We start from the raw sequence: 22,374 nt of genomic DNA on the forward strand, positions 1-22,374 counted from the left end.
TATTAGAAAGGTATTCGAAAAATATTTGCACTTACAAATAGTGGCTAATCAATTCGGAGGCCAAATCGACTAGTGTCCTATTTGATTCGGTATTCAAAAAGATTTAAATCTTCCCACGCCCCTAATACTTAGCAACTGTAGGAAGTAGATTTTTAATTTATAGCATCAACATTTTTAGAAAAAATTCTAAAAATTGTAAGATTTTAAAAAGTCAAGTACCAAATTTACAACTTGTGTAACTCAGTTATACAATATTGTATCGTACTTCTGTAAACTGAACCTAATAATACGTCTTAAATGGACAGAATGGATGTATTATACACTGCTCTGAAGTGTACCTCGAATTTCTATGTAGGACTTTTACAAAGCCCTCGTAAATATTATACAGTAGACTTCTGTTAATTCAACCCTGAAGGGACCGACGAAATTTATCTAGTTATTCAGCGAGTTGAATTAATCAAGATGTAGAAAACACCCAAACGATTCATTCGGCTGTATTTGCCCGATTCTAACACATCCGTGCATCAAGTGCACGCCAGCTTTCTATGTGTCCAATGTAGGAAACCAATGCTGGAATGACATCAAAGCTCCTAACAAAGTAGAACTCTAATGCACATCTGATTTTTTAACAAGAAAAATAGGCAGGGGTCTAATATTTGTCTGACAACAATGGTCACTTTTTGTAAAGTCAGCTTCACTGCAATACAGATGTTTTGCGGTAAAGCGTACAACTGCTGCAAACACGGTTTTGGTTTCGCATCCAATCCACCTTTCCCACGGCGCGACGGCGCATGCGCCCTGCCCTAGCGGATTAGTCACGAAACGTTTTGGAAGGGACGCACATGGCCGCGCAGCTTGATATTAGACAGTTTTAGTATAGCGTACACTATACCATCGCGTACACTAAAAAATAGCGAGTCGTCACTGCGCATGCGCTGAACTTTAAACGAAATAGCGGGTATAGCAGGCGTACGCAACGCAAACGAGTTGGCGTTAGCGTTTTTGCGTGGTTTGCGGAGTTTGCGGGAAACATGGCAGCAGTCCCGGCTGCCCGCTTCGAATTTAATTTGGCGTTGCTTTTGTAAAATGTACTTCGTTCGTAGCAAATGACTGTGTAAACGGCTTTCGCTTAGTCTCAGGTCGCTTCGACGACAGTATTATGGATAACCTCGTGGTGTTTTCGAGATCGCTGCTCGTTTCGAACGAGTCGAAGCCTAACGAAAGAAACATTCGAGATGTGAGCGCCACCTATCGCTATAGGCGCGAAATAGCCGCAACGACTGCATGTGGCCTCTGAGATTCGAAGATATCGCCGGCCAACTAAAATTATAGAAAACGTGCGCTGCTTAGCGCCCGCTATAGTTGCGTACGCTAAACTAAAACTGTCCCCTGTGGGAAAGTTCCCTGAAAGTACGTCGAGCAGCCATGGCCAGTGGAGTCCTGGAATGAGGACACCACCCACTCGATCTCAAGAGCAACAACCTCGATGGTCTGAATAAATTTTTCTCTCTCTCTCTCTCTCTCTCCCTGAAAGAAGGCACACGGACACGCACTGCAGCGAACGCTCGTGCCGTGTACCGCATTGGAACTCCACTGGTATATAGTAGCTCTAAGTCGGTGTGGTGCCAAAAACGTGTGTAGCATAGGACTGCGACTCCACTTTAAAACAGAAAGCGGCCAGGGCTCCGTCTGGACTTCACCGTGAACCATGTACTAGTTGCCACCTTGCATTGATAGCTGGCATATTTATCAATAAGCCCCTGCGTTACACTTGGGGGACACTTTAAAAACATCCTGTTGCTGACGAAGTCTTCTTGCAGGGTCGGCCCTCCCTTGCTGTTGGTGGCAGCGCGTTTTACTTCACGTACTCGTTTAATGCGCGGTAACACTGGGTAAATACGAGACTGACCAGACACTGATGCCAAATATTCTTGACGTTGCGTCTCTGAGACCATTTTATCATAATAGGCCAACAACGACGCAACCGACGGGCACGAGTTATCGTTGCCCCTACCCCTACCCCCTAAAATTATCGATGTCACTTTTGTTCCTGATGCGTTCCCGCACCTAGCTGTAAATTTCCCTTAGAAGCATCCATCTAAAGGTGAAATGTGGCATCGTATAGTTCTTTCAAAATGGCACCCAGTTGCGATAACCTGTCATGTCAAAACTACAAGTGCAGCTGCCATTTTTTTCTTCAAGAGCTTGTGAGATATTCTACTAGAGTTGTGCTAGCTGTTGCTTTTACTGCTTTATGCTTTGGGACAAATTTTCCTTCTGCGTATTCATAGGTAAATAGGTTGCATATTCTTTGCAAGGGCAAGCAATGTTTTCACAGTGGTCTGGCTTTTATCGCTTTTTCAGGAACATCCGTCGAGCTAGGCCAACTTTCCACCGACAGTAAGGGGAAGTTGAAAATCGATTACAGTGACTACTGTGTGGAGAGCTATTTGCCTGGCGATATGGGTGAGTTGTTCTCCTATCAAGTCTAAAGCTTTATCATTCCTTGTCTCTTATGCGTACAGAGGCAAGCGGAGAGGAGGTGGTGGAATGCTATTGTAGACACTAGGGGTGTGCGAATACTGAATAGTAGATTTCGAATTAAATATTGAATGGGATAAAGAAAAAAAAAAGACAAATACTGAATTGATTATCGAATATCAGAAAATTTAACACAAGCATTTATGCCTCCAAATTTTGTGCAAGAAGCACAGTGCTGCTCCTACTTGGGAAACTAATTGCATTACTTAACAGGAATCTTGCTAGCTACCAATAACTTGCATATAGGTACTTATGGTACCTATGAATCGAGATGCACAGTATGCTCTACACTTATTAAGGGAACACGAAATTAGTATGCCTACACTGCTAACAACTCGGTTTGTATATTACCCGCCTCTGTGGTTCAGCGGCTATGATGTTGCGCTGCTAAGCACAAGTTCACAGGATCGAATCTCCTGGCCATGGCGGCCATATTTCGATCGGGGCGAAATTCAAACGCCCATGTCCCGTGCGTTGGGAGCACGTTAAAGATCCTCTTGTGGTCACAAATAATCCGAAGTCCCCCGCCGCTGCGCGCCTCGTAATCAGATCGTGGTTTTGGCACACAAAACCCCAGAATTCAATCCAGTTCAGTTCGTATACGAAAGCCTAGAAAATATTTTTTACCTATTTTTACCTATGGTATATTTGTCAACTAGAATGAAGTGAGTTTTCCCCTCTGAAGCTGAAGAAACAGCAAAGCTGCCCGAAATACCAATGGGGTTTTCAGGGTAATAGTGGCCATGCAGTGTTTAGTGGCAATCTTATTGCTTAGAAAGTATTGCTTTCCAGTTTCTTCCAGATAGTTTTGCCATAAAGTTTCTTCTCTATGGCAGGTGGTTTCTGTGGGTTATCGTCAGCTCTTTATAAGGCCAATCTAAACGACAGACAAAAGCGGGGAATGCACATCACGTCACTCAGCACCGCTATGCGCAGTCATCATTGTTGACATTAGAAAGTTTTCAAATTGGGGAGCCCACGGCAAGTTCGTTCGACGTTCTCTTCCTTTGGGGGGGGTCTGTGTCCCTCTGCCATCCGTGTAAATGCGTCTGCAGCTGGGGGTCAGCACGCTGTTACATGATATTTTCAAGTCCGCTATGCAAATCCAAAGCCAATCTCGTGACTGGTTGTTCGAAGCTCTGAAAGGAGACTGTTCTACACCTGCCAACGGCATTCAGAACAATATTTTCAGAACAGCCACCATACAATATTTTGCAAGGATGGCAGCTGTGAACATGCAGCGGTCATCCTGTGCACTTGCTTTTGTTGGCGAGGTGTTTTTTCTCAGGGTCGTGTGGCCTTTGTGAATAGATCTGTGTTGATTCAGTAACCATAACTTTCCTTAACACTTTAAATTTTTACAATTATGGTAGCGTCCAGCCATTACTATGGCTGCTCACAGCATCATCCAATATTTGTGGCTTTGAAGAGTAACCGGCATCATTGCAGTTGTGCATTGGCTGACATATTTTGTGTACTCCTTGTTCTGTCTAAACCTGCAGCTGAAAAAGATGCTCTGGAGCACATTTTGTCGCAGTTTTTTCTTGCCTGTGTAGCTTGACAAGACTCGCATTGCTGATTGGCTAGCCAACTACTAATATGTAACTTTATTAACTACCATGATTACTCGGTGGTGTTCTGCTGCTGGGCATAAGGTTGCATGCCGAGTTCTGGGCTGCCGCTACCACACTCCTATGAGTGAAGAATGCAAAACATGCTCATGTACTCAGATTTGGATGCACTTTGTAAAATATCTAGTCATCCAAATTGTAATCTGAAGTTTTGCACTATAGCACCTCTCATAATTCAGGTGTTTCTTTGCTATGTTAAACCTCATCAGTCGATTAATTTACAGTTTATGATTTGCGACTGACAGACTCTGATGAAAAGAACTAAAGACTGTTCATGCTTAAAAGTTAACATTATGGCACTCTCAGACCTCTTTGTGCTTCTCTCACATGTATGTTGTTGCAGTCATTTTACCATTTCACTTCAGTGAGCCTCCGCAAAGTTTTGTGTTCTCGGGCGCAAATGGGTTTGAGAAGATTAAACCGTTTAAGTGATGCTAAGCAGAGTAACTAGTTGGGCTTGTTGGTTGAACATAGTGGAAGGCTATAGCGTAGGAACCGACAGAGACAAAGGAAGCACACAGTGTGAGACATTTAAGTAATCATTTTATAACTATGTTGTTTTTTGTGTGTGTGTGCAGATTTCGACTATGACGACTACTGGGATCAGGACCTGTATGACTATGAAGGTACAGATGCGTGAAGCTCAAAGCTGTTTTTTTGTTTTCTGTTATTGTCCCTGCTCACAAACTGAGTGTGGGAAGGATATTTGGTATATACAGTCGACTCTCATTACAACGGACCCTGATAATCCGACAAAAAAACGTCTGTTTCATCCGAAGTACACAATAGCTGTGACGCCTCTCTTCCGAAACTTTCGCCGCGATGTCTAACAACTTTATTGCAAAGAGTGAGTGACGAACGTCCAAAGTAAAAAAACAAACAAAATGTCGCAGTTTCACCCGAAAAACAAAGCATCGATTGCGATAGCAAATTACGCAAGATAAGCGCGGCGGCGGCAGCGAGCGAATTGACCTTTGTGCTCTCTCTCCTTTCAATATGAACTATACGTCGAAAGCACAGCACATACGAAGCTGCCTGCACTGGGCGCACCTTGTCCACATTGCAGAGGACTTTCAAAATACGGCACCCACGCGGCCGCATCATTAACAGCAGTCGCCAGAGTAGAACCCCCCCCCCTCTTTCCTTCACCTCCCCCTCCTCCCCCCCCCATCCCGTGCCTCATGTGCAAAAGACGGCACGCTTCCATCCTGTTTTCCTGCATCCCTCACGTGCAAGATATTGAGGCGTAATCGTCGGCTGACCCTCGCAAATCAGTTGCCAGCCCGTGTCAACACGCCAAAAGTGTTTCATGTGCCCGATTTTGACAAAAGTTGCCGCTAATATCATCCGCTGTAGCCAGTGGTCCATTGTAGCGCAGTCTGTCAAAAGCGAACTTTGTTGCATAAATAAAATAGGTAGAACAAACTAAGGCTAAAATATGGTCCGTTATATCTGAAAGTCTGTTGTACATGGGTCCGTTGTACAAGGGTCCATTGTAGCGAGTGTAGACTGTACTAGTACTGTGACACATAGCACGTATTGCATGCTTAGCACATTAATTAAACAAACTTCCTATACTGCCCAGTACATTTGAGCCTGCAAGCTTTTATAAAGTGCTCACGACATGAAGCCAGCAGACAATGTAGCCAAGGAAAGCACAGGGCAAATTACCTGTTCTTTTACTAATGAAGCGTAGAAGTTAGGGGTGTGCAAATACAGAGTATAGTTGGGGTGTGTAAAAATTGAACAGTAGATTTCAAATCGAATATCGAATTGAATCAAGAAAAGAAAGCCGAATATCAAATCGAATATTGAATACTGGAAAATATTTTCTATGCTTACAAACACTGGCCATAAAAAAAACATGGTGTTGCATTTGCTTAGAAATCTACTCTCAATTCGTAACAAGAATGTTACTATCAGTAACTTGCCCCCGTATTCATAAATGCATCTTAACTTGAAACTCGCGCTTGGCTCGATTTAAATTACTCCTATTGTGAACGCCCCTAAGGAAATGCAATGAGCATTTTAGGTGCGTTCGCACCAGGGGTCGTTTACATGTAAAGTCAAGCATGGGCTTCCAGTTAAGATGCATTTCTGAATATGAGGGTTAGGTACTTGGAATATAGTATAGTATGTTCAGTTTGATAGTGGGCCATACTATGGCAATCTTCTGTTGCTTAGAAAGTTGCTTTCTGGTTTTGTTCCAGAAAATGGAAGGGCTTTTCTTTTTTTTTCTTTTTTTAAGTCTTTAGGACGGGTGGTTTCTGTGGGCTTATTGTCCGCTTGTTAAAGCCAATCTGTGCGACATACAAAAGCAGAGGATGCACATTATGTTATGGCACCACTCCACACATTCATCGGTATAGCGTGCTAGATTAGGGGTAGTGGGCCATGGGAAAGCTCCACAGTGAAGCAGTTCTCCCAGAAACACACAGGTGATACTGCTATGTCTTTCACCTGCACCTTTCATGCGTGCACACGTGTTGGATGTCTCCTTACCAGGCTGAAAAACCACACTTCAGTATGGTCCACTGTGTTGTCTAACAAATAGACGAGAAACAATTAATGGAAGAAAAGCCAAGCTTCTTCGTTTTCGTTTCTTCTTTTTTCAAACATTTTTGTGAGCACAAGAGTTCGTTCGGAAAAGTTCATACATACAGTGGTGGCACAGCTGGCTTATCAGAACCTGCACTGAAAAGAAAACATTCAGCGCACACACATAAGAACAGCACTGCTGCCCTTTGCAACACTGAGTCTGTTTCCAAATGGTAAATAAACATTTCACAACGCCATCACCAGGTGTATTATTTTGTGCAGTCTAGAATCACAATAGCAAACCAAACCCTCTAGGCATGTTCATAGTTGTTTTTTGCGTAAAAGTACTGGTGGTTTGCCTGCTCCTTTACAAATGTGCAGCAAACCCGCATCATACAGCACCTGTTTTGCCTCTTCCATGGTGTGCGAGAGCGTTTCTGATATTAGCGTATGGGGAATCGTATTATCTGGAATCGAATATTCGAGTAATCGCACACCTTTACCGAATAGTGCATTTTGAATCGAATATTGAATCCCAGAAAAAATTTACGAAATCTATAGCTTACAAATTCTAGGCAAAAAAACATGTTGGGCATGCTCTGGAGTCTTCTGACATTACATGTCAAGAATGTATCACGCTATCAAAAACTTAAGCACACAGAAGTCAAGATATACAGCACAGTCTACTCTTGTTAAAGAGAACTCCAAATTAGTGTGCCAGCACTAATTACAGCTCACTTCTAGTACTTGAAGGTCTGGAAAATAATTTTGTATCAATAGAATGTCTTTTGAATAGAATCAAGTGCTTTTTTTCCTTTAAAGATAAAGAATTAATGATGCTGTGTTGTGTACTGCATACAAAGACGTTCTCAGTTTATTACCAGGCCTGTGTTTCGTGGCAATCTTTTATTTCTTTACAGTTTTTCTCTAAAATGCAGAAGAACTTTCCTATCTTTACGGGAGGTGAGATATTATAAGGTCAATCTGTCCAACAGAGAAAAGCATGGACCACGCATCAAATGACTTGATTACCGCGTCGCACGTAGCCATCATTGCTGCTGTGCAGGTCGATAATAGTTGGCAGTAAAGAGTAAACGCTAAGTAAACAGTAAAGTAAGTAACAGTAAAGAGTAGACGCTGTTTCATTGTCAAGTTTGGCGTGATTTTCTACCTGTCAAAGATTCCAAAATCGGGAGGGTCACAAGTTCGTGGGTCGTTTGCGCAGCATCAAGAACGAGTGGCTCTGCAAAGCATGCAACGTGCAGCACTGCATGGGTCTTCATACCAAATTATTCGAACAGTTCACTATTCGGTGATATTCGAGTAGCATTTGCACACCCCTAGCTGAAATGATCAGAAAAAAAGGAAATGAAAATAGATGCAAAAGCAACTTGCTACAGGTGTGAGCTGGGCCCACATCTTTTGCATTATGTATGTGACGCCCTACCGGATGAGCGGTTTATTGAGGTGACTGTTTGCCCATCTAATTTCTTGGCTATTTGTGTATGCGTACTAGATCTAGCCCTGGGAGTGGAGCCAGCATTACAGTTATAGTGGCAGATGTAAAACATTCAACTGCAGGCATCACACAGCAATGCAGTGTGTGTGTATGAACACGCCATGCATGCAGTATGTGTTTTCTCTTCTTTTTGGGCCTTTTCTTCCCATTTAATGTCGCAAGCACAGAAATTATGCTTATCATTACAGTATGTGCATAATTGAGGGACATTCTGAAAGTAAGTTTCGTCATTTATTTTCATATGGAAACTTCATTGCCAAAAGAAATACACCACGGCATCATAAACTATACACCTAGCACTATTTTTCCACATAGTCACCACTGACGTTGAGACAGTTGTCATAGCTTGCAATCAGTTTGTCGAAACCACTATGGTAAAACTTGGTGCCCTGCGACATAAGGCCCGAGACATGACCTCTTCACCATACACGATGTGTAGGCATTCGTGGATGACGACCGCACTAGTACCCCATGCCCATTCAAACCGGATAACAGCACGCACTTCCATTAGTGACCATGTTGTCAGCACACATATGTCTGTGATCGTTATTTGTACTCGAATAACCTCGGGCACGCCGGTCTGCTGCTACTCTCTCTTCTTCAGCGCTCTGTGCATGTGTCATTCCTCCTCCGCTGACGCTCCTTTCGTCATTGAACCAGCAATGGGCCTGGATTTTATGGTGATTGCTTGTTTCTCCTGGTGTACCATCTTCTCTTTAAAAAAAAGTGACGAAGCTTACTTTCGGAATGTTCCTTGTACATGGAATTAAAAAGGGGTCCAAAATGTGCTTCAAGAAAATTTTTCTATTCCCCTGCCTAAATTTCTGTAGAAGGCTGCAAATTTGTAGCGATGCTTTTCTGGTGCTCTTCCTTATTGCGCTTCATCAGTGGCTAGTGCGACCCCACACTCACGTTATAAATAAATTAAAATGAGATCAGGTGGCATGGAATCGAACAGAAAGCATCACTACAATGCCTTAGCCCAGAAGGCCCACTTAAAGGCCAACTGCAACAAAATTTTCGACTACGTAGAAAGCCTAGTTTCAGATAGTTTAGACAATCAGTAGCCTCTGTGCAAAATCTTGAAATGCAGCTCAACCAGTCGCAAAGAGCTCGCAAAAATGGATCTTCCATACCGAAACTGAAAACAAAAATGATGCCATTATCGCTCGGCGGAAGTGACATAGAGTCAAGAATGTGGCGAACCAGCACCCTCTGCTTTCTTTGCTTGCATTCCGTTCTGGTGTATCAGTGAACAGGTCCTGCACGTCTGTTAGTCACAGAGTTAGTATGCTTTCTTAGCTGCTTCGTGCACTGTGACAAGGCTGTTGCGCATCCACGATGTTCTTTTAATGCTAGGTGTTCTCCGAGCCGAGCATGTTTTCTCTATCTGGCTGTCTACATTCAACAGCAGGGCCTCGATGCGTTCTGCCTCCGCTCAAAGAAGAGCGTATTGGGGTGGCCAAGCTAAAGTATAGTCCGATATAGTCCAGCTTAACACGGACGCGATCCACGTGCAGTGCAGTTACGCTAAATCGACGAAAATTGGACAATCTACAGTCTTATATGGCTGATACGGGAATAGAACATGTCCCATCGCATGCCGGAGCAACTGGAACAGGGCGCATCGCACGCTAGCTTGGCTGAACAGCAGCATGCTGTTCGGGTTCACTGAAGCGATTGTGTTGAGTTTGCGCCTTCGACAAACAAATAAGCGCTCGCTCGCCACGCACTTATCCGCTAGTGATGCGGCAACACCTGATCGCCGGACTGCTGCGGGTCACGTTTAAAGTGCAGGCTAAAATTTCAGCGATCTTAACGTATCCGGCACGACGTATCAGACTTCACTGGGTGTTGCCTGGCACGCTGGAAGTGCCAGACTCGTCGAATGATCAGACCAACCAGACAACTACCCCCATATGTACTGAAGGGTGATAATTAGCTGAGGCTTCGCACAACCGCGCTAGCGGGGCTCAGTGCTAAGTGTGCATAATCTCACGACCAGACAGGCCAGACTGCGGCCGCGATAAATATTGGCCCGTTTCGCTGTGGCGACGTTGCATTCGTGCATAGCTTGCCACCGCATCTACACCATGACCACTGCGTCGTGTTCTCCCTCGTGACAAGTGCAGCACGCGGTTCCTGCTCGTTTCTGGGGCCATGTCAAAAAGGATTTCCTTCGTGTACTTCGATGCATTCGATGTAGAGACGCACAAAACACCTTCAAGATGATGCACTACCAGAATTGATTGATCGAGAATACCGCCCTTGAATACAACTTACCTTTGAATGTTACCTTTGGTTTTCATGTGCCATTGTGGCATATATTATTTATAGTCAACTCGAGAAAGCGTTTGCCAAGCAGATCTTGATGGGTAAGTGACTGTGCTGTTGAAGTGCAGATTCGTCTACTGCAGTTTAATGCTTTGTAGACATTGGCTGGTGCGCGTCGCACTTGCCTGCTACGCCGCGGTGCACGCTTGCACTCAGAAAGCTGTGACAGAAAAGGTGGGTTCGGCCTTCCTTTACTAAGTGTTGCGTAATGCACAGCCATCGCTCGGGCTCGAGTACGTATTCGAGCACCCGACGGCCACGCAACGCATCGGCACTCTTGCGACAGCGCAAATCATGAGTGCAGCAGTTACAACGCACGCCGAGAGAGATGCAAGTTATCTCGCAAATGACGAGCGAGCAATACGCCTGGCTGCCTAGGTGCAACATAGCGCAACTGAGAGGCTAACAGTTGCGTACGGTTCTTCAATGTGCGCCATATCCACATCGCTACTGCTTTGTTGCCAGGTGCACACGTCGTCTGCATAGGCGCTATTTAATAGCTGCTAATAACAAAATCTGCAGTGGTGGCGCAGAGGTAGAACACCCGCCTCGCGTGCAAGAGGTCCGTGGTTTGAATCCCGGTGCCGGCAATTTTCCACCGGATTAAAAAAAAAATCCACGTGTTGATAAAATTGCATAAACAGGCCTGGAGTGTGGCCTGATCCCGGTGACCAGAACCGGTAACGCACTCCCTCACGAGAGCAGGATTGGCCACCCTGGTGCAGTACTTGGCCACAACCTCCTATACGAACAGCACAATCAAACCCCGGCCCTCAATCCCCAGCAGCTGTGATGCAACTGACCACGGCGGCAGTCAGACCTGCGACGCAGCAGAAGGTGCTAAAAATCACTGGCTCCGGACAGGCCGCCATTGGAATATGAACCTGGCAACGTTTAACACTAGAACGTTATCTAGTGAGGCGAGTCTAGCAGTGCTATAGGAGGAATTAGAGGGCAGTAAATGGGATGTAATAGGGCTCAGTGAAGTTAGAAGGCCAAAAGAAGCATATACAGTGCTAAAAAGCGGGCACGTCCTGTGCTACCGGGGCTTAGCGGAGAGAAGAGAACTAGGCGTTGCATTCCTGATTAATAAGAATATAGCTGGTAACATACAGGAATTCTATAGCATTAACGAGAGGGTGGCAGGTCTTGTTGTGAAACTTAATAATAGGTACAAAATGAACATTGTACAGGTCCCTACATCCAGTCATGATGACCAGGAAGTCGAAAGCTTCTATGAAGACGTGGAATCGGCAATGGGTAGAGTGAAAACTAAATACACTATACTAATGGGCGACTTTAATGCCAAGGTAGGCAAGAAGCAGGCTGGAGACAAGGCAGTGGGGGACTATAGCATAGGCACTAGGAATATCAGGGGAGTGTTATTAGTAGAGTTTGCGGAACAGAATGATATGAGGATAATGAATACCTTCTTCCGCAAGCGGGATAGCCGAAAGTGGACGTGGAGGAGCCCGAACGGCGAGACTAGAAATGAAATAGACTTCATACTCTGCGCTAACCCTGGCATCTTACAAGATGTGGACGTGCTCGGCAAGGTGCGCTGCAGTGACCACAGGATGGTAAGAACTCGAATTAGCCTGGACCTGAAAAGGGAACGGAAGAAACTGGTACATAAGAAGCTGATCAATGAGTTAGCGGTAAGAGGGAAAATAGAGGAATTCCAGATCAAGCTACAGAACAGGTATTCGGCTTTAACTCAGGAAGAGGATCTAGTGTTGAAGCAATGAACGACAATCTTGTGGGCTTCATTAAGGAGTGTGCAATGGAAGTCGGTGGTAACTCCGTTAGCCAGGATACGAGTAAACTATCGCAGGAGACGAAAGATCTGATCAAGAAACGCCAATGTATGAAAGCCTCTAACCCTACAGCTAGAATATAACTGGCAGAACTTTCGAAGTTAATCAACAAGCGTAAGACAGCTGACATAAGGAAGTATAATATGGATAGAATTGAACATGCTCTCAGGAATGGAGGAAGCCTAAAAACAGTGAAGAAGAAACTAGGAATTGGCAAGAATAAGATGTATGCGTTAAGAGACAAAGCCGGCAATATCATTACTAATATGGATGAGATAGTTCAAGTGGCCGAGGAGTTCTATAGAGATTTATAGAGTACCAGTGACACACACGACGATAATGGAATAGAAAATAGTCTAGAGGAATCCGAAATCCCACAGGTAGCGCCAGAAGAAGTAAAGAAAGCCTTGGGACATATGCAAAGAGGGAAGGCAGCTGGGGAGGATCAGGTAACAGCAGATTTGTTGAAGGATGGTGGGCAGATTGTTCTAGAGAACCTGGCCACCCTGTATACGCAATGCCTCATAACGTCGAGCGTACCGGAATCTTGGAAAAACGCTAACATAATCCTAATCCATAAGAAAGGGGACGCCAAAGACTTGAAAAATTATAGGCCGATCAGCTTACTGTCCGTTACCTACAAACTATTTACTAAGGTAATCGCAAATAGAATCAGGAACACCTTAGACTTCTGTCAAGCAAAAGACCAGGCAGGATTCCGTAAAGGCTACTCAACAATAGATCATATTCACGCTATCAATCAGGTGATAGAGAAATGTCGGAATATAACCAACCCTTATATATAGCTTTCATTGATTACGAGAAAGCATTTGATTCTGTCGAAACCTCAGCAGTCATGGAGGCATTACGGAATCGGGGTGTAGATGAGCCATATGTAAAAATACTGAAAGATATCTATAGCGGCTCCACAGCCACCATAGTCCTCCATAAAGAAAGCAACAAAATCCCAATACAGAAAGGCGTCAGGCAGGGAGATACGATCTCTCCAATGCTATTCACAGCGTGTTTACAGGAGGTATTCAGAGCTGGATTGGGAAGAAATGGGGATAAAAGTTAATGGAGAATACCTTAGTAACTTGCAATTCGCTGATGATATTGCCTTGCTTAGTAACTCAGGAGACCAACTGCAATGCATGCTCACTGACCTGGAGAGGCAAAGCAGAAGAGTGGGTCTAAAAATTTATGTGCAGAAAACTGAAGTAATGTTTAACAGTCTCGGAAGAGAACAGCAATTTACTATAGGCAGCGAGGCACTGGAAGTCGTAAGGGAATACACCTACTTGGGGCAGGTAGTGACGGCAGATCCAGATCATGAGACGGAAATAATCAGAAGAATAAGAATTGGTTGGGGTGCGTTTGGCAGGCATTCTCAGATCATGAACAGCAGGTTGCCATTATCCCTCAAGAGAAAAGTATATAATAGCTGTGTCTTACCAGTACTCACCTATGGGGCAGAAACCTGGAGGCTTACGATAAGGGTTCTGCTTAAATTAAGGACGACACGACGAGCTATGGAAAGAAGAATGATAGGTGTAACGTTAAGGGATAAGAAAAGGGCAGATTGGGTGAGGGAACAAACACGAGTTAATGACATCTTAGTTCAAACCAAGAAAAAGAAATGGGCATGGCCAGGACATGTAATCAGGAGGGAAGATAACCGATGGTCATTAAGGGTTATGGACTGGACTCCAAGGGAAGGGAAGCGTAGCAGGGGGTGGCAGAAAGTTAGGTGGGCGGATGAGATTAAGAAGTTTGCAGGGACGGCATGGCCACAATTAGTACATAACCGGGGTTGTTGGAGAAATATGGGAGAGGCCTTTGCCCTGCAGTGGGCGTAATCAGGCTGATGATGATGATGATGATCATGAATAACCAAATTCGGCGATTACCAGCCCTGCGGATTTGCCAAGATTACTTTGAGAGTATACGCTAGGCATTTATATTCAATTTAGTTCTAGCAAAATTTTGTTGCAGTTGGCCTTTAAGATGAACTCTGGAATCCTCTAGCAACTGAAACTGTTTGAAAACCTTTGTTTTCTTGTTGTCTAAGCTTCCCTTTACGTAAACTTCTTATAAGAATGGGTTATTTTCGTGGTCTTTTCGTGTTCATATTAAAGGGAGTCTGCTGCATTCACAGGAATTTCTCATCTGCCTTCTGAAGTGAGGGAGACCAGTGCTTTGTTTATACTGTCAGATGTGGTCTTCGGACATGTGCTGCAGTGGTGATGTTGTGCGAGGTGCATAACAGTATTTCTGCTCATGCTCTCATGCACTGGCCCGTTGTTCGTTTCAGCAGCTGGGTACGAGTACTGGGACTCAAGTGACTATGATGGTATGTACTGAGCACTTTTGTAAGTTAAGTCATTTACATTAGTCATGCTGATTTTATAATACAGTTAAACCTTGATATAACAAACTTCAATGAAATTGACTATATAACGAAGTATTTAACTTTTCATGACCTCTTGTCCATAGAACACCATGTTTTTGGAACCTCAATATAACGAAGTGCGTTTGTGTACAATTTGAATGTAACAGAATTTCACTTCTGTCTCAAAGGAATGCCGAGACAATGAATGGAAACTTTCGCAGACACAAATGGCCAAATGATTGAATTACAAGCGGCTGCTTCCAAATCGCCTCTCAAATCGTGTACCAGACAACAAGAGCGACCGCCGAAATGGAGCCGCATCGTGTTCCGTATCATGTTCCGTATCAAGTCTGAGTGCGATAAGACCCTATCGTGGCCCGCGCACTGTGTGCTTTAGGTGCAAGTGAAAGTGTGCGAGGGTGAAGAAAGATGGTGGCTTCGAGTGCCGCCTTCCCACACAAGCAAAGGGATAGAGGGGTAGGGGAGCGAGCTTGCGGTTACGCCATCAAGCACGCGTGAAGGCCGTGGGGCAGGGAGGGATAAATTGGCGCTTTGTTATTTCTGGCACGCTTCTCGGCCGTGGCTGTGCAAGACTGTAAGCACGGCTGAGCGCATACACAGCCGTGCACCCTCCTTTAGAGTTAATCTGCCACTTGTGCAAAGAGTGGGCGTGCCGAGACAGCGTGGCATCATGTAAGCTGTCCTCCCGCACGTTTAGCCCGCGCGTTTAGTATTGAAGGTTGCGTAATCTCTAGTTTCGGCGACTTGTTGGAGCAAGAGGCAGGTGACGCATTCCCTCCCCGCTGCTGGCGCGCGCTCCCAGTGTGGGCGACGCTATCAGCCATGGGGGCGGAGCGCACGCGAAAGTGTGGCTGGCTTTGCTTGATTCGTACTGCCAAAGTGAAGATATCATCGACACGGCATGAAACTGCATCATTCATTGCTGACTCCCAAATTCATCAAAATGAATTGCTTTCTCATTCAAATTTGCTTTTTTCACTTGGACGATAATTCGGAAAATTCTGCGTCCCCTTTCGGTGTAAAAAAAAAGCGATCGGTGGCTGTATTTATTTGCTTAAAAGGTTTAATTTCTATACAACCAAATTTCGGTACAACGAAGCAAGTTGCCAATTTTACCAATTTCATTATATCGAGGTTTGACTGTACTCTTCTGTTTTGATATCAGAGCTGGACTTGTAGCCATTGCGATTCTGCTTTTTGACATTTGTGATACCTAATTTTCCGCATACTTTCTTGTATGCCAGCTGTCCCAACTAAATGCCATCAAAAATTTAATAACAGAGTGATTTACGTGAACAGTGTTCACTGTATATTGATAGGTGCTGACCATGCTGGTTGTAAGCCTTTTTATTTTATTTTTTTCATTGTGTGCAAATGAGTATTTCCATAATTATTACACGCAGCGCTCACTAAAAGGCACGGACAAAGAATAGAGACAAAACACGAGCACTGACTCATGACTCGACAGCAACCCATATTTTGCATGGTCCCTGTTCTTTCTTTCTTTTCTTTCTTTAGCAAAAAAATTCAAAATTGAAAAATATCTCGTGAAAATGAGTCCGTGAGCCGGCAATAGTACAAGTGCCTTGCCCTGTTGTTCATCTGTCTTCTGCCTTTTTGTTGCACTACGAAAATTGTCATGCAGAGTGCTAAGTCACAATATGGTGAAATATAAGCAGCTCCTACAGGCTAGGCGACTATGAGTCGTGAGTCAGCACTCGTGTTTCGTCTCTATTCTTCGTCAGTGCCTTTTAGTGTATGCTGTGTGTAATAATCATGCAGATGTACCGACTCGCCCAGTTAGCTACCATACTCCAATAATTATATAATTTAGTTTATTTGTGTAAAACTTAATTATCCTATTTGTTAACGCTTTTAGTGTCATGTTTTTTCGGAGGTGACGCTCCGCAGCATGAGATATTTTTCTCGGATATTATCAAGAAAAGAAAGAATCTTGTGCAAACATACGACAGATGGCAAGAACACAAGTCTCGTGGCCTTGCGCTATAGCACAAATATTTGAACAAAGAATTGCTGCCGTAGTGGTGTACGAGGCCCAGGAACCAGCCGCTGTATTTGCGAATTCGTGCGCTTTGCACAGCACAACCATGCCCATGTACGGGCGCGTTCCACAGCCGCTAACAAAGACGCAGATTGAGTAAACCCAGAGAGAGGAGACAATATGCTTCCAGATATGTAAAACAGATGGCGGAACCACCTAGGAGCTTGCCAACTTCGTGCTACTGTTGCACATACAAGCCAATAATGTACGGGTATGTTAGTGACATGGCAGGACAGAAATGCAGAAAATTCTGTTACGTCAGTGACACTGAAAGGGTTAAGGTGTCTGTGCAAAAGTTGTGGAGGGTGGCAACGAATGAGTTGGCAGTGTTTATAGCAACCCTTATCTTGCATGGTCCCTTTCCTTTCTTTTACTTTTTTTTGCAAAAAAAAAATGACAAATATCATGTGAAAATGGGTGTGTGAGCCAGTGATAGTACAAGTGCCTTGCCCTGTTGTTCATCTGTCTTTTTGTTGCGCTATGAAAATTCTCATGCAGAGTGCTAGGTCACAATATTGTGACACATAAGCAGCTCCTACAGGCTAGGTGACTATTTTTCACCACCCCATTTCAAGAGGGATGCCATTAGAAGTCATCATATACATCTGCTGCAAGCCCTGCATTATGCAGATTAAGAGCTTAGTAGTGCCTGTTATGTGAAAAATAGCATTTTCTGCTCGGCTGTGCATAATAGTTCATTTCGGTAAGTTTCATCATAATGCTACCTAGCTAAGAATTCAGGAAACCTGAAATGCTTAGATGAATGTAACATCATCACCATTCAGTTCTTGTTGAGGCTGACCATGTGAAGTCTCAAAGTAGTTAACATAAATGGTCTTCTGTTTCAAATAGATGTGCTTTCATATTTATTGAATATAACAGCTAAAAGATACTGTCACGGAGAAGTAATTCGAACTGGTTTACTTGCAGCTGCTCATTAGCAGCAAAAGAACAGTAAAATCTATATGCTCAGATGTGCACATGTACCAAATGGTTCTTAGCAAAGGCAAGGTCCAAAATAAACGTACCCACTATAGACAAGCATAGTTGACAGTATCGTATGTGTGTGAATGTTAATTGAGTTATTGCCATTGTGGTTAGGGAATTCAGCAAAGAAAAAGAGACGTTGACACTAGTGCTCTGACACGACATTCGTGTCAACATGATCCTTTCTTCATCTCCACCTGCTAGCCATGCTGAGAGTATGAGTTCAACATGAACTTATGCTATTTTCGTATGTACCAAATTCCTTAGCATAATCATTTGTGAATGCAGAAAGGTGTTAGTGCTGAATGAAGTGGCTTACGTGGCCGCAAAGCATATCAATGACAGCTGTTTCACAATTTATTGTGGCCATGATGGTTATTATATGTGACCAGGCCTCACCGTGTTCAACATCGCCACACAATAACCTTTGAGATTATGCATGCATTGTAGTTGTAAAAAAAAATCAAACTTAGTCAAATAGAGGAAAAATGGCACATCACCAATACAATTGCTTCTGTGCTAGGCAAGAGCTTAGAGTGTCAAGTCATAACTAAAATGCCTTTGAAACTTCATCGAGGTGCAGAGAGATGGTGCTGTGACACGTCAAATCAAAGCCAACCAGAATTTTTTCTCTCTGTTGATTTCAATCAGTAGTGTCATTTGCACACTGCAGGAAAGCCCTGCACAGCCACACAGGAGGATTAACTGCCGTAACCCACCTGTGACCCACATCGCTGTGAATGTGTAAAGTTAGATTTTGTACAGACATGTCATTTCAGCATGCATTATGTTCAGTAATGTGTTCAAATGCAGGACTTTCCTGTTTTGCATAGAATAAATCATAGGTATGCATCATCTTTGTATAGCCAGGCGAAAAATGTAAAGTGATTTTCTTGGTGAAGGGAACCATGATGCCATTTGTTGTTACATCAGAGTGTGGTGTAAACTTGTATTGCACGAGTGCGGACATGCATGGTTACCGCACAAATGGCATAGGGCTCATTTCTAACTCGAGTGACCATTTGCTCTGACAGATGACGATGAACTGATGGTCGGGGACATGCTGAGGCCTGGTGCCATATTTATCGACATGAATAACATGTGGGATGGTGTTGACGTTGACGATGACTTGTTAGACAATGAAGGCCCACTCGACGACCCACTGGACGAACCACCCGAGGACTTGTTAGACAATAACCTCCCAATCGACGAATCACCCGAGGACATGTTAGACAATGACCTCCCACTCGACGAACCACCCGAGGACTTGTTAGACAATGACCTCCCACTCGAAGAACCACCCGAGGAGTCGTTAGACAATGACCTCCCACTCGAAGAACCACCCGAGGACTCGTTAGACAATGAATTCCCACTCGACGAGTCACCCGAGGACTTGTTAGACGATGGCTTCTCACTTGACGAACCACCTGATGACCCGCTCGATGACTGGTATGGCCCAGCCGAAGAGGAATTTTGGTGTGGTGAATGAAGCAGGGCCACATGCACACAGCAGTTATTGCAAGGAGGATGAAGTTTGTCACTCAGATGGACTAATGCAGCGACTGACCCACCTCCACTGTTCACATTCTGGCGATTTTGCGCACCACCTGTGTCTCGGTACATCCACCCGATTGTTTAGGGAATCTTGTTTTGCCCATACGCAGTCTGCTGAAACCGCAAAGCTGTGCTCGCTCACAGATCTTTACAGACATACTCATTTGTATTGTTGGTTTAATGTACATGAGTCATGCTGCCAGGTGCATGTCATCTTGCATTAATTTTTTCTTTGTTCTTTTGTGTTATTACTAATCAGTTTTCTTTACAAAACTTTGGGCCAAGCTCATGATGCAAGGTGTTTGTTAAAAATTGGGGAAGTATGTCAAGAACAATGAACTGTCCAGTAAAAAAGATTTAAGCATTATGTAAGTTGGGCAATACCTCTACTACAATTTGCTGTTAGTGGATAAACCATGCACAAATTTGTTTTTGTAGGGGAAAGGGTTAGAAAACTGATGTGTTGAACAATTCCTAGGCTTTTAAAGCTATGCTGCCCTTTTGCAATACTCAGATTTTTGTATGCTGTCATCAAAAGATTTTGTTGCAGCAAACTGTATCTCTTAGCTTTCCCCGTCTGAACGAAGTTTTCATCAGTTGCATCAAGCACATACACTGATGATTTGCCTTTTTTGTCTGCAGTACAACTTGCCTAATGCTTCCTTGGCTTAGGGTGTACATGCCTTTATTTTTTTTCTTTTCTTGCGTTCAGTGTTGATGACTAGTCACATCTGTCTTGGAGTTTGACATGATTGTGTATTCCATAGCTGAAGCAATTTACGAGAAACGTATATTTATTTTTATGCTTAGCAGCAGGTACAAAATGAACTTTAGATCTGAGATTGGCCTCGAAAACCACAAATTAACAGCCCTGGTTACTGAAAAATAAGCACGATCCAAGCCATGTTTCGATCTACTAGCAGTAGCATGTGTGACATGGATGTAAAGATGGCATACATAAACAAATGAAATTCTAAAATTTGATTCTTACTGCAGCATTAGCAATGAGTTGCAAGTGGTGGCTCCTTTGTGGACATGTCATTTCACCTTGTGATAGACCGCTCAATTGAGAACCACTCTGCAATAGTATAAAGCCACAGACTTATGTACATGACATCCTAGTTTTCCTTGTTGTTTACTGATGTTTGACAATAAATTATGTGAAGCAAAATAAAAAATCGGCATCTTGTCTTGTCTGTTTGCATGCCTTTGTTGTGCTGTGTTGCATTCTTGCATTTTTGTTGCTCATTGCAGAGCACAATCTGCAGTTCCCAGGTGTGTGCCTAGATATTGTCATTATCAGGCTTTACGTGGTCTGTTTTTAGACGTTATGCACTCTGCAGCAGTGCAATTTCTGAAGAATGTGTACGAAAGTGGGGACTTGTCTGGCATCATCTCGCTTATAAAAGGACCACATCACTTGGTCTTCGAGATGCGATGATTATAACCAAGGCGAGTCCGGGTTTCCTCTTACAAATGTGTTTTTGCACAGGTACCTCGCAACATTTAGTCGCTACAATGAGCTTGCACCATGTTAGATGTGTAGAGACTGCTCTTTTTGCTGACATTCTCTCTAACAATTATGTCGGGTTTATTGCAGCAGAACCTCCTTGATGCATTCCTGTTTGCTACATCTTCCCAGTTCATACGCTCTGAAGCACAGGTCCCATTTAGCTTTCATGAGGTTTATGCGTATATATTAGCTTCCCATTTGTTACGTTTTTCTTGTCGGTTGTTACACCCAAAAGTGCAACAGCACACCACTGATGCTTCATCATTCAATGGCGACACTTTACGTTGACCGTCGCATGGCACGCCTGAAAATGATCACGATATCTGCTGCGCGATGCAAGAGGATCACCGTCACAGTATTCATGTTGTTGCAGTCGTCGATCTCAACATAGCTCATTAAGTCGAAAGCCAACACGAGGTGAACCAAAGTACAAGGGTTACCCACACACCTAGGTTAGTCAAAGCAGTCTCGGGACCTTCAATATCTTGTGCATTGGCTTTGATGTACAAAGCTGTGTGCAGAAACTGCGAAATGGCTACGAGTGCTAAACAATAATTTTATGATCAATGATTTGGGGGAGGGGGGATAGTGTCAAATAAATATTGCAAGCTTTTCAGTCACTGATTTGCACGTACTGCCGCTCCAGAAAGTGTTTTAATGTTCAATCTAACCACTAGGCAGCAATAACAAGCAAGTGGGTTTTGGATAATTTGTTGGCTTCCTGTTCAACTTCAATTTTTTTTTTTCTTTCTTGCAGGAGTAGCTTTTCGTTTTATCAGTAGTGCTGTTGCAACGTTTATCACAGGTTAGGTTATCCCGGATATGTTCTTTTTTTCTGCAATTCTGCAAATCATAGACACAGTTGCCCATGCGTGACCTACAACACACTGCGCTCACTTGTTTGCAATGCCTGCCAAACCTGGGACAGTTGAGGCAGCAAAACGACATTGAAAGCACACACTGAATAAATGTAGGTTGATAGATTGCCTTTCCGTGAACCTCGAATTTGTTTTTTTTTTTTTTCACAAGATGACCTAGTCGCAGAGGTCATCTAGTTGCAACACGCGCAGGAATCAAGACTTCAAAAAAGTGCTGCTGCAGTGAACATGTTAAACTAATGACATTCATTTTGGCATTCCTGCAGAAAAAAGAAACAGTGCAACGTGCGTAGCTGCCGTGAAAATTGTATTTCAAGATGGTAGCTAAGTACTTGCCGATTCTGGTGGAATTTTCAAAACTGAGGATCACGATTTAAATGGCGATGCTAGATGCTCAGCTGTAATAAAGCATGTATACTCGTTTCACATTCTGCAGACAATGTTGCGGGGGCTGCGCAAAAATAAATGAAAATTGAATTGGTTGAAAAATTGGGCAGCCATTCCACTCTGAAGGTGCATGACCAGGGAAGCTGTACAGATAGTGTAATGTACAACACAGAGATACATAAATGTTTTGGTGTTATTCA

General features: G+C 43.7%; 1 protein-coding gene across 4 annotated transcripts in view; it reads left to right on the forward strand.

Annotated features, from left to right (window-relative positions):
* LOC135919497 (putative RNA-binding protein EEED8.10) overlaps window positions 1-20,600 on the forward strand; it is a 75,632-nt gene extending 55,032 nt beyond the window's left edge. For 3 of the 4 annotated variants that reach the window (XM_065453363.1, XM_065453364.1, XM_065453362.1), the window contains exons 19-22: window positions 2,365-2,466; window positions 4,751-4,798; window positions 14,695-14,733; window positions 18,877-20,600. In XM_065453363.1, coding sequence (XP_065309435.1) covers window positions 2,365-2,466; window positions 4,751-4,798; window positions 14,695-14,733; window positions 18,877-19,331 — 644 coding nt within the window. In that variant the 3' untranslated portion in view covers window positions 19,332-20,600. The remainder of the gene's footprint in view (window positions 1-2,364; window positions 2,467-4,750; window positions 4,799-14,694; window positions 14,734-18,876) is intronic. The other variant, XM_065453365.1, reaches the window with a different exon arrangement.
* The last annotated feature ends 1,774 nt before the right edge of the window (window positions 20,601-22,374 follow it).

This window comes from Dermacentor albipictus, chromosome 2 (assembly GCF_038994185.2).
Source record: "Dermacentor albipictus isolate Rhodes 1998 colony chromosome 2, USDA_Dalb.pri_finalv2, whole genome shotgun sequence".
Lineage (NCBI taxonomy): Eukaryota > Metazoa > Arthropoda > Arachnida > Ixodida > Ixodidae > Dermacentor > Dermacentor albipictus.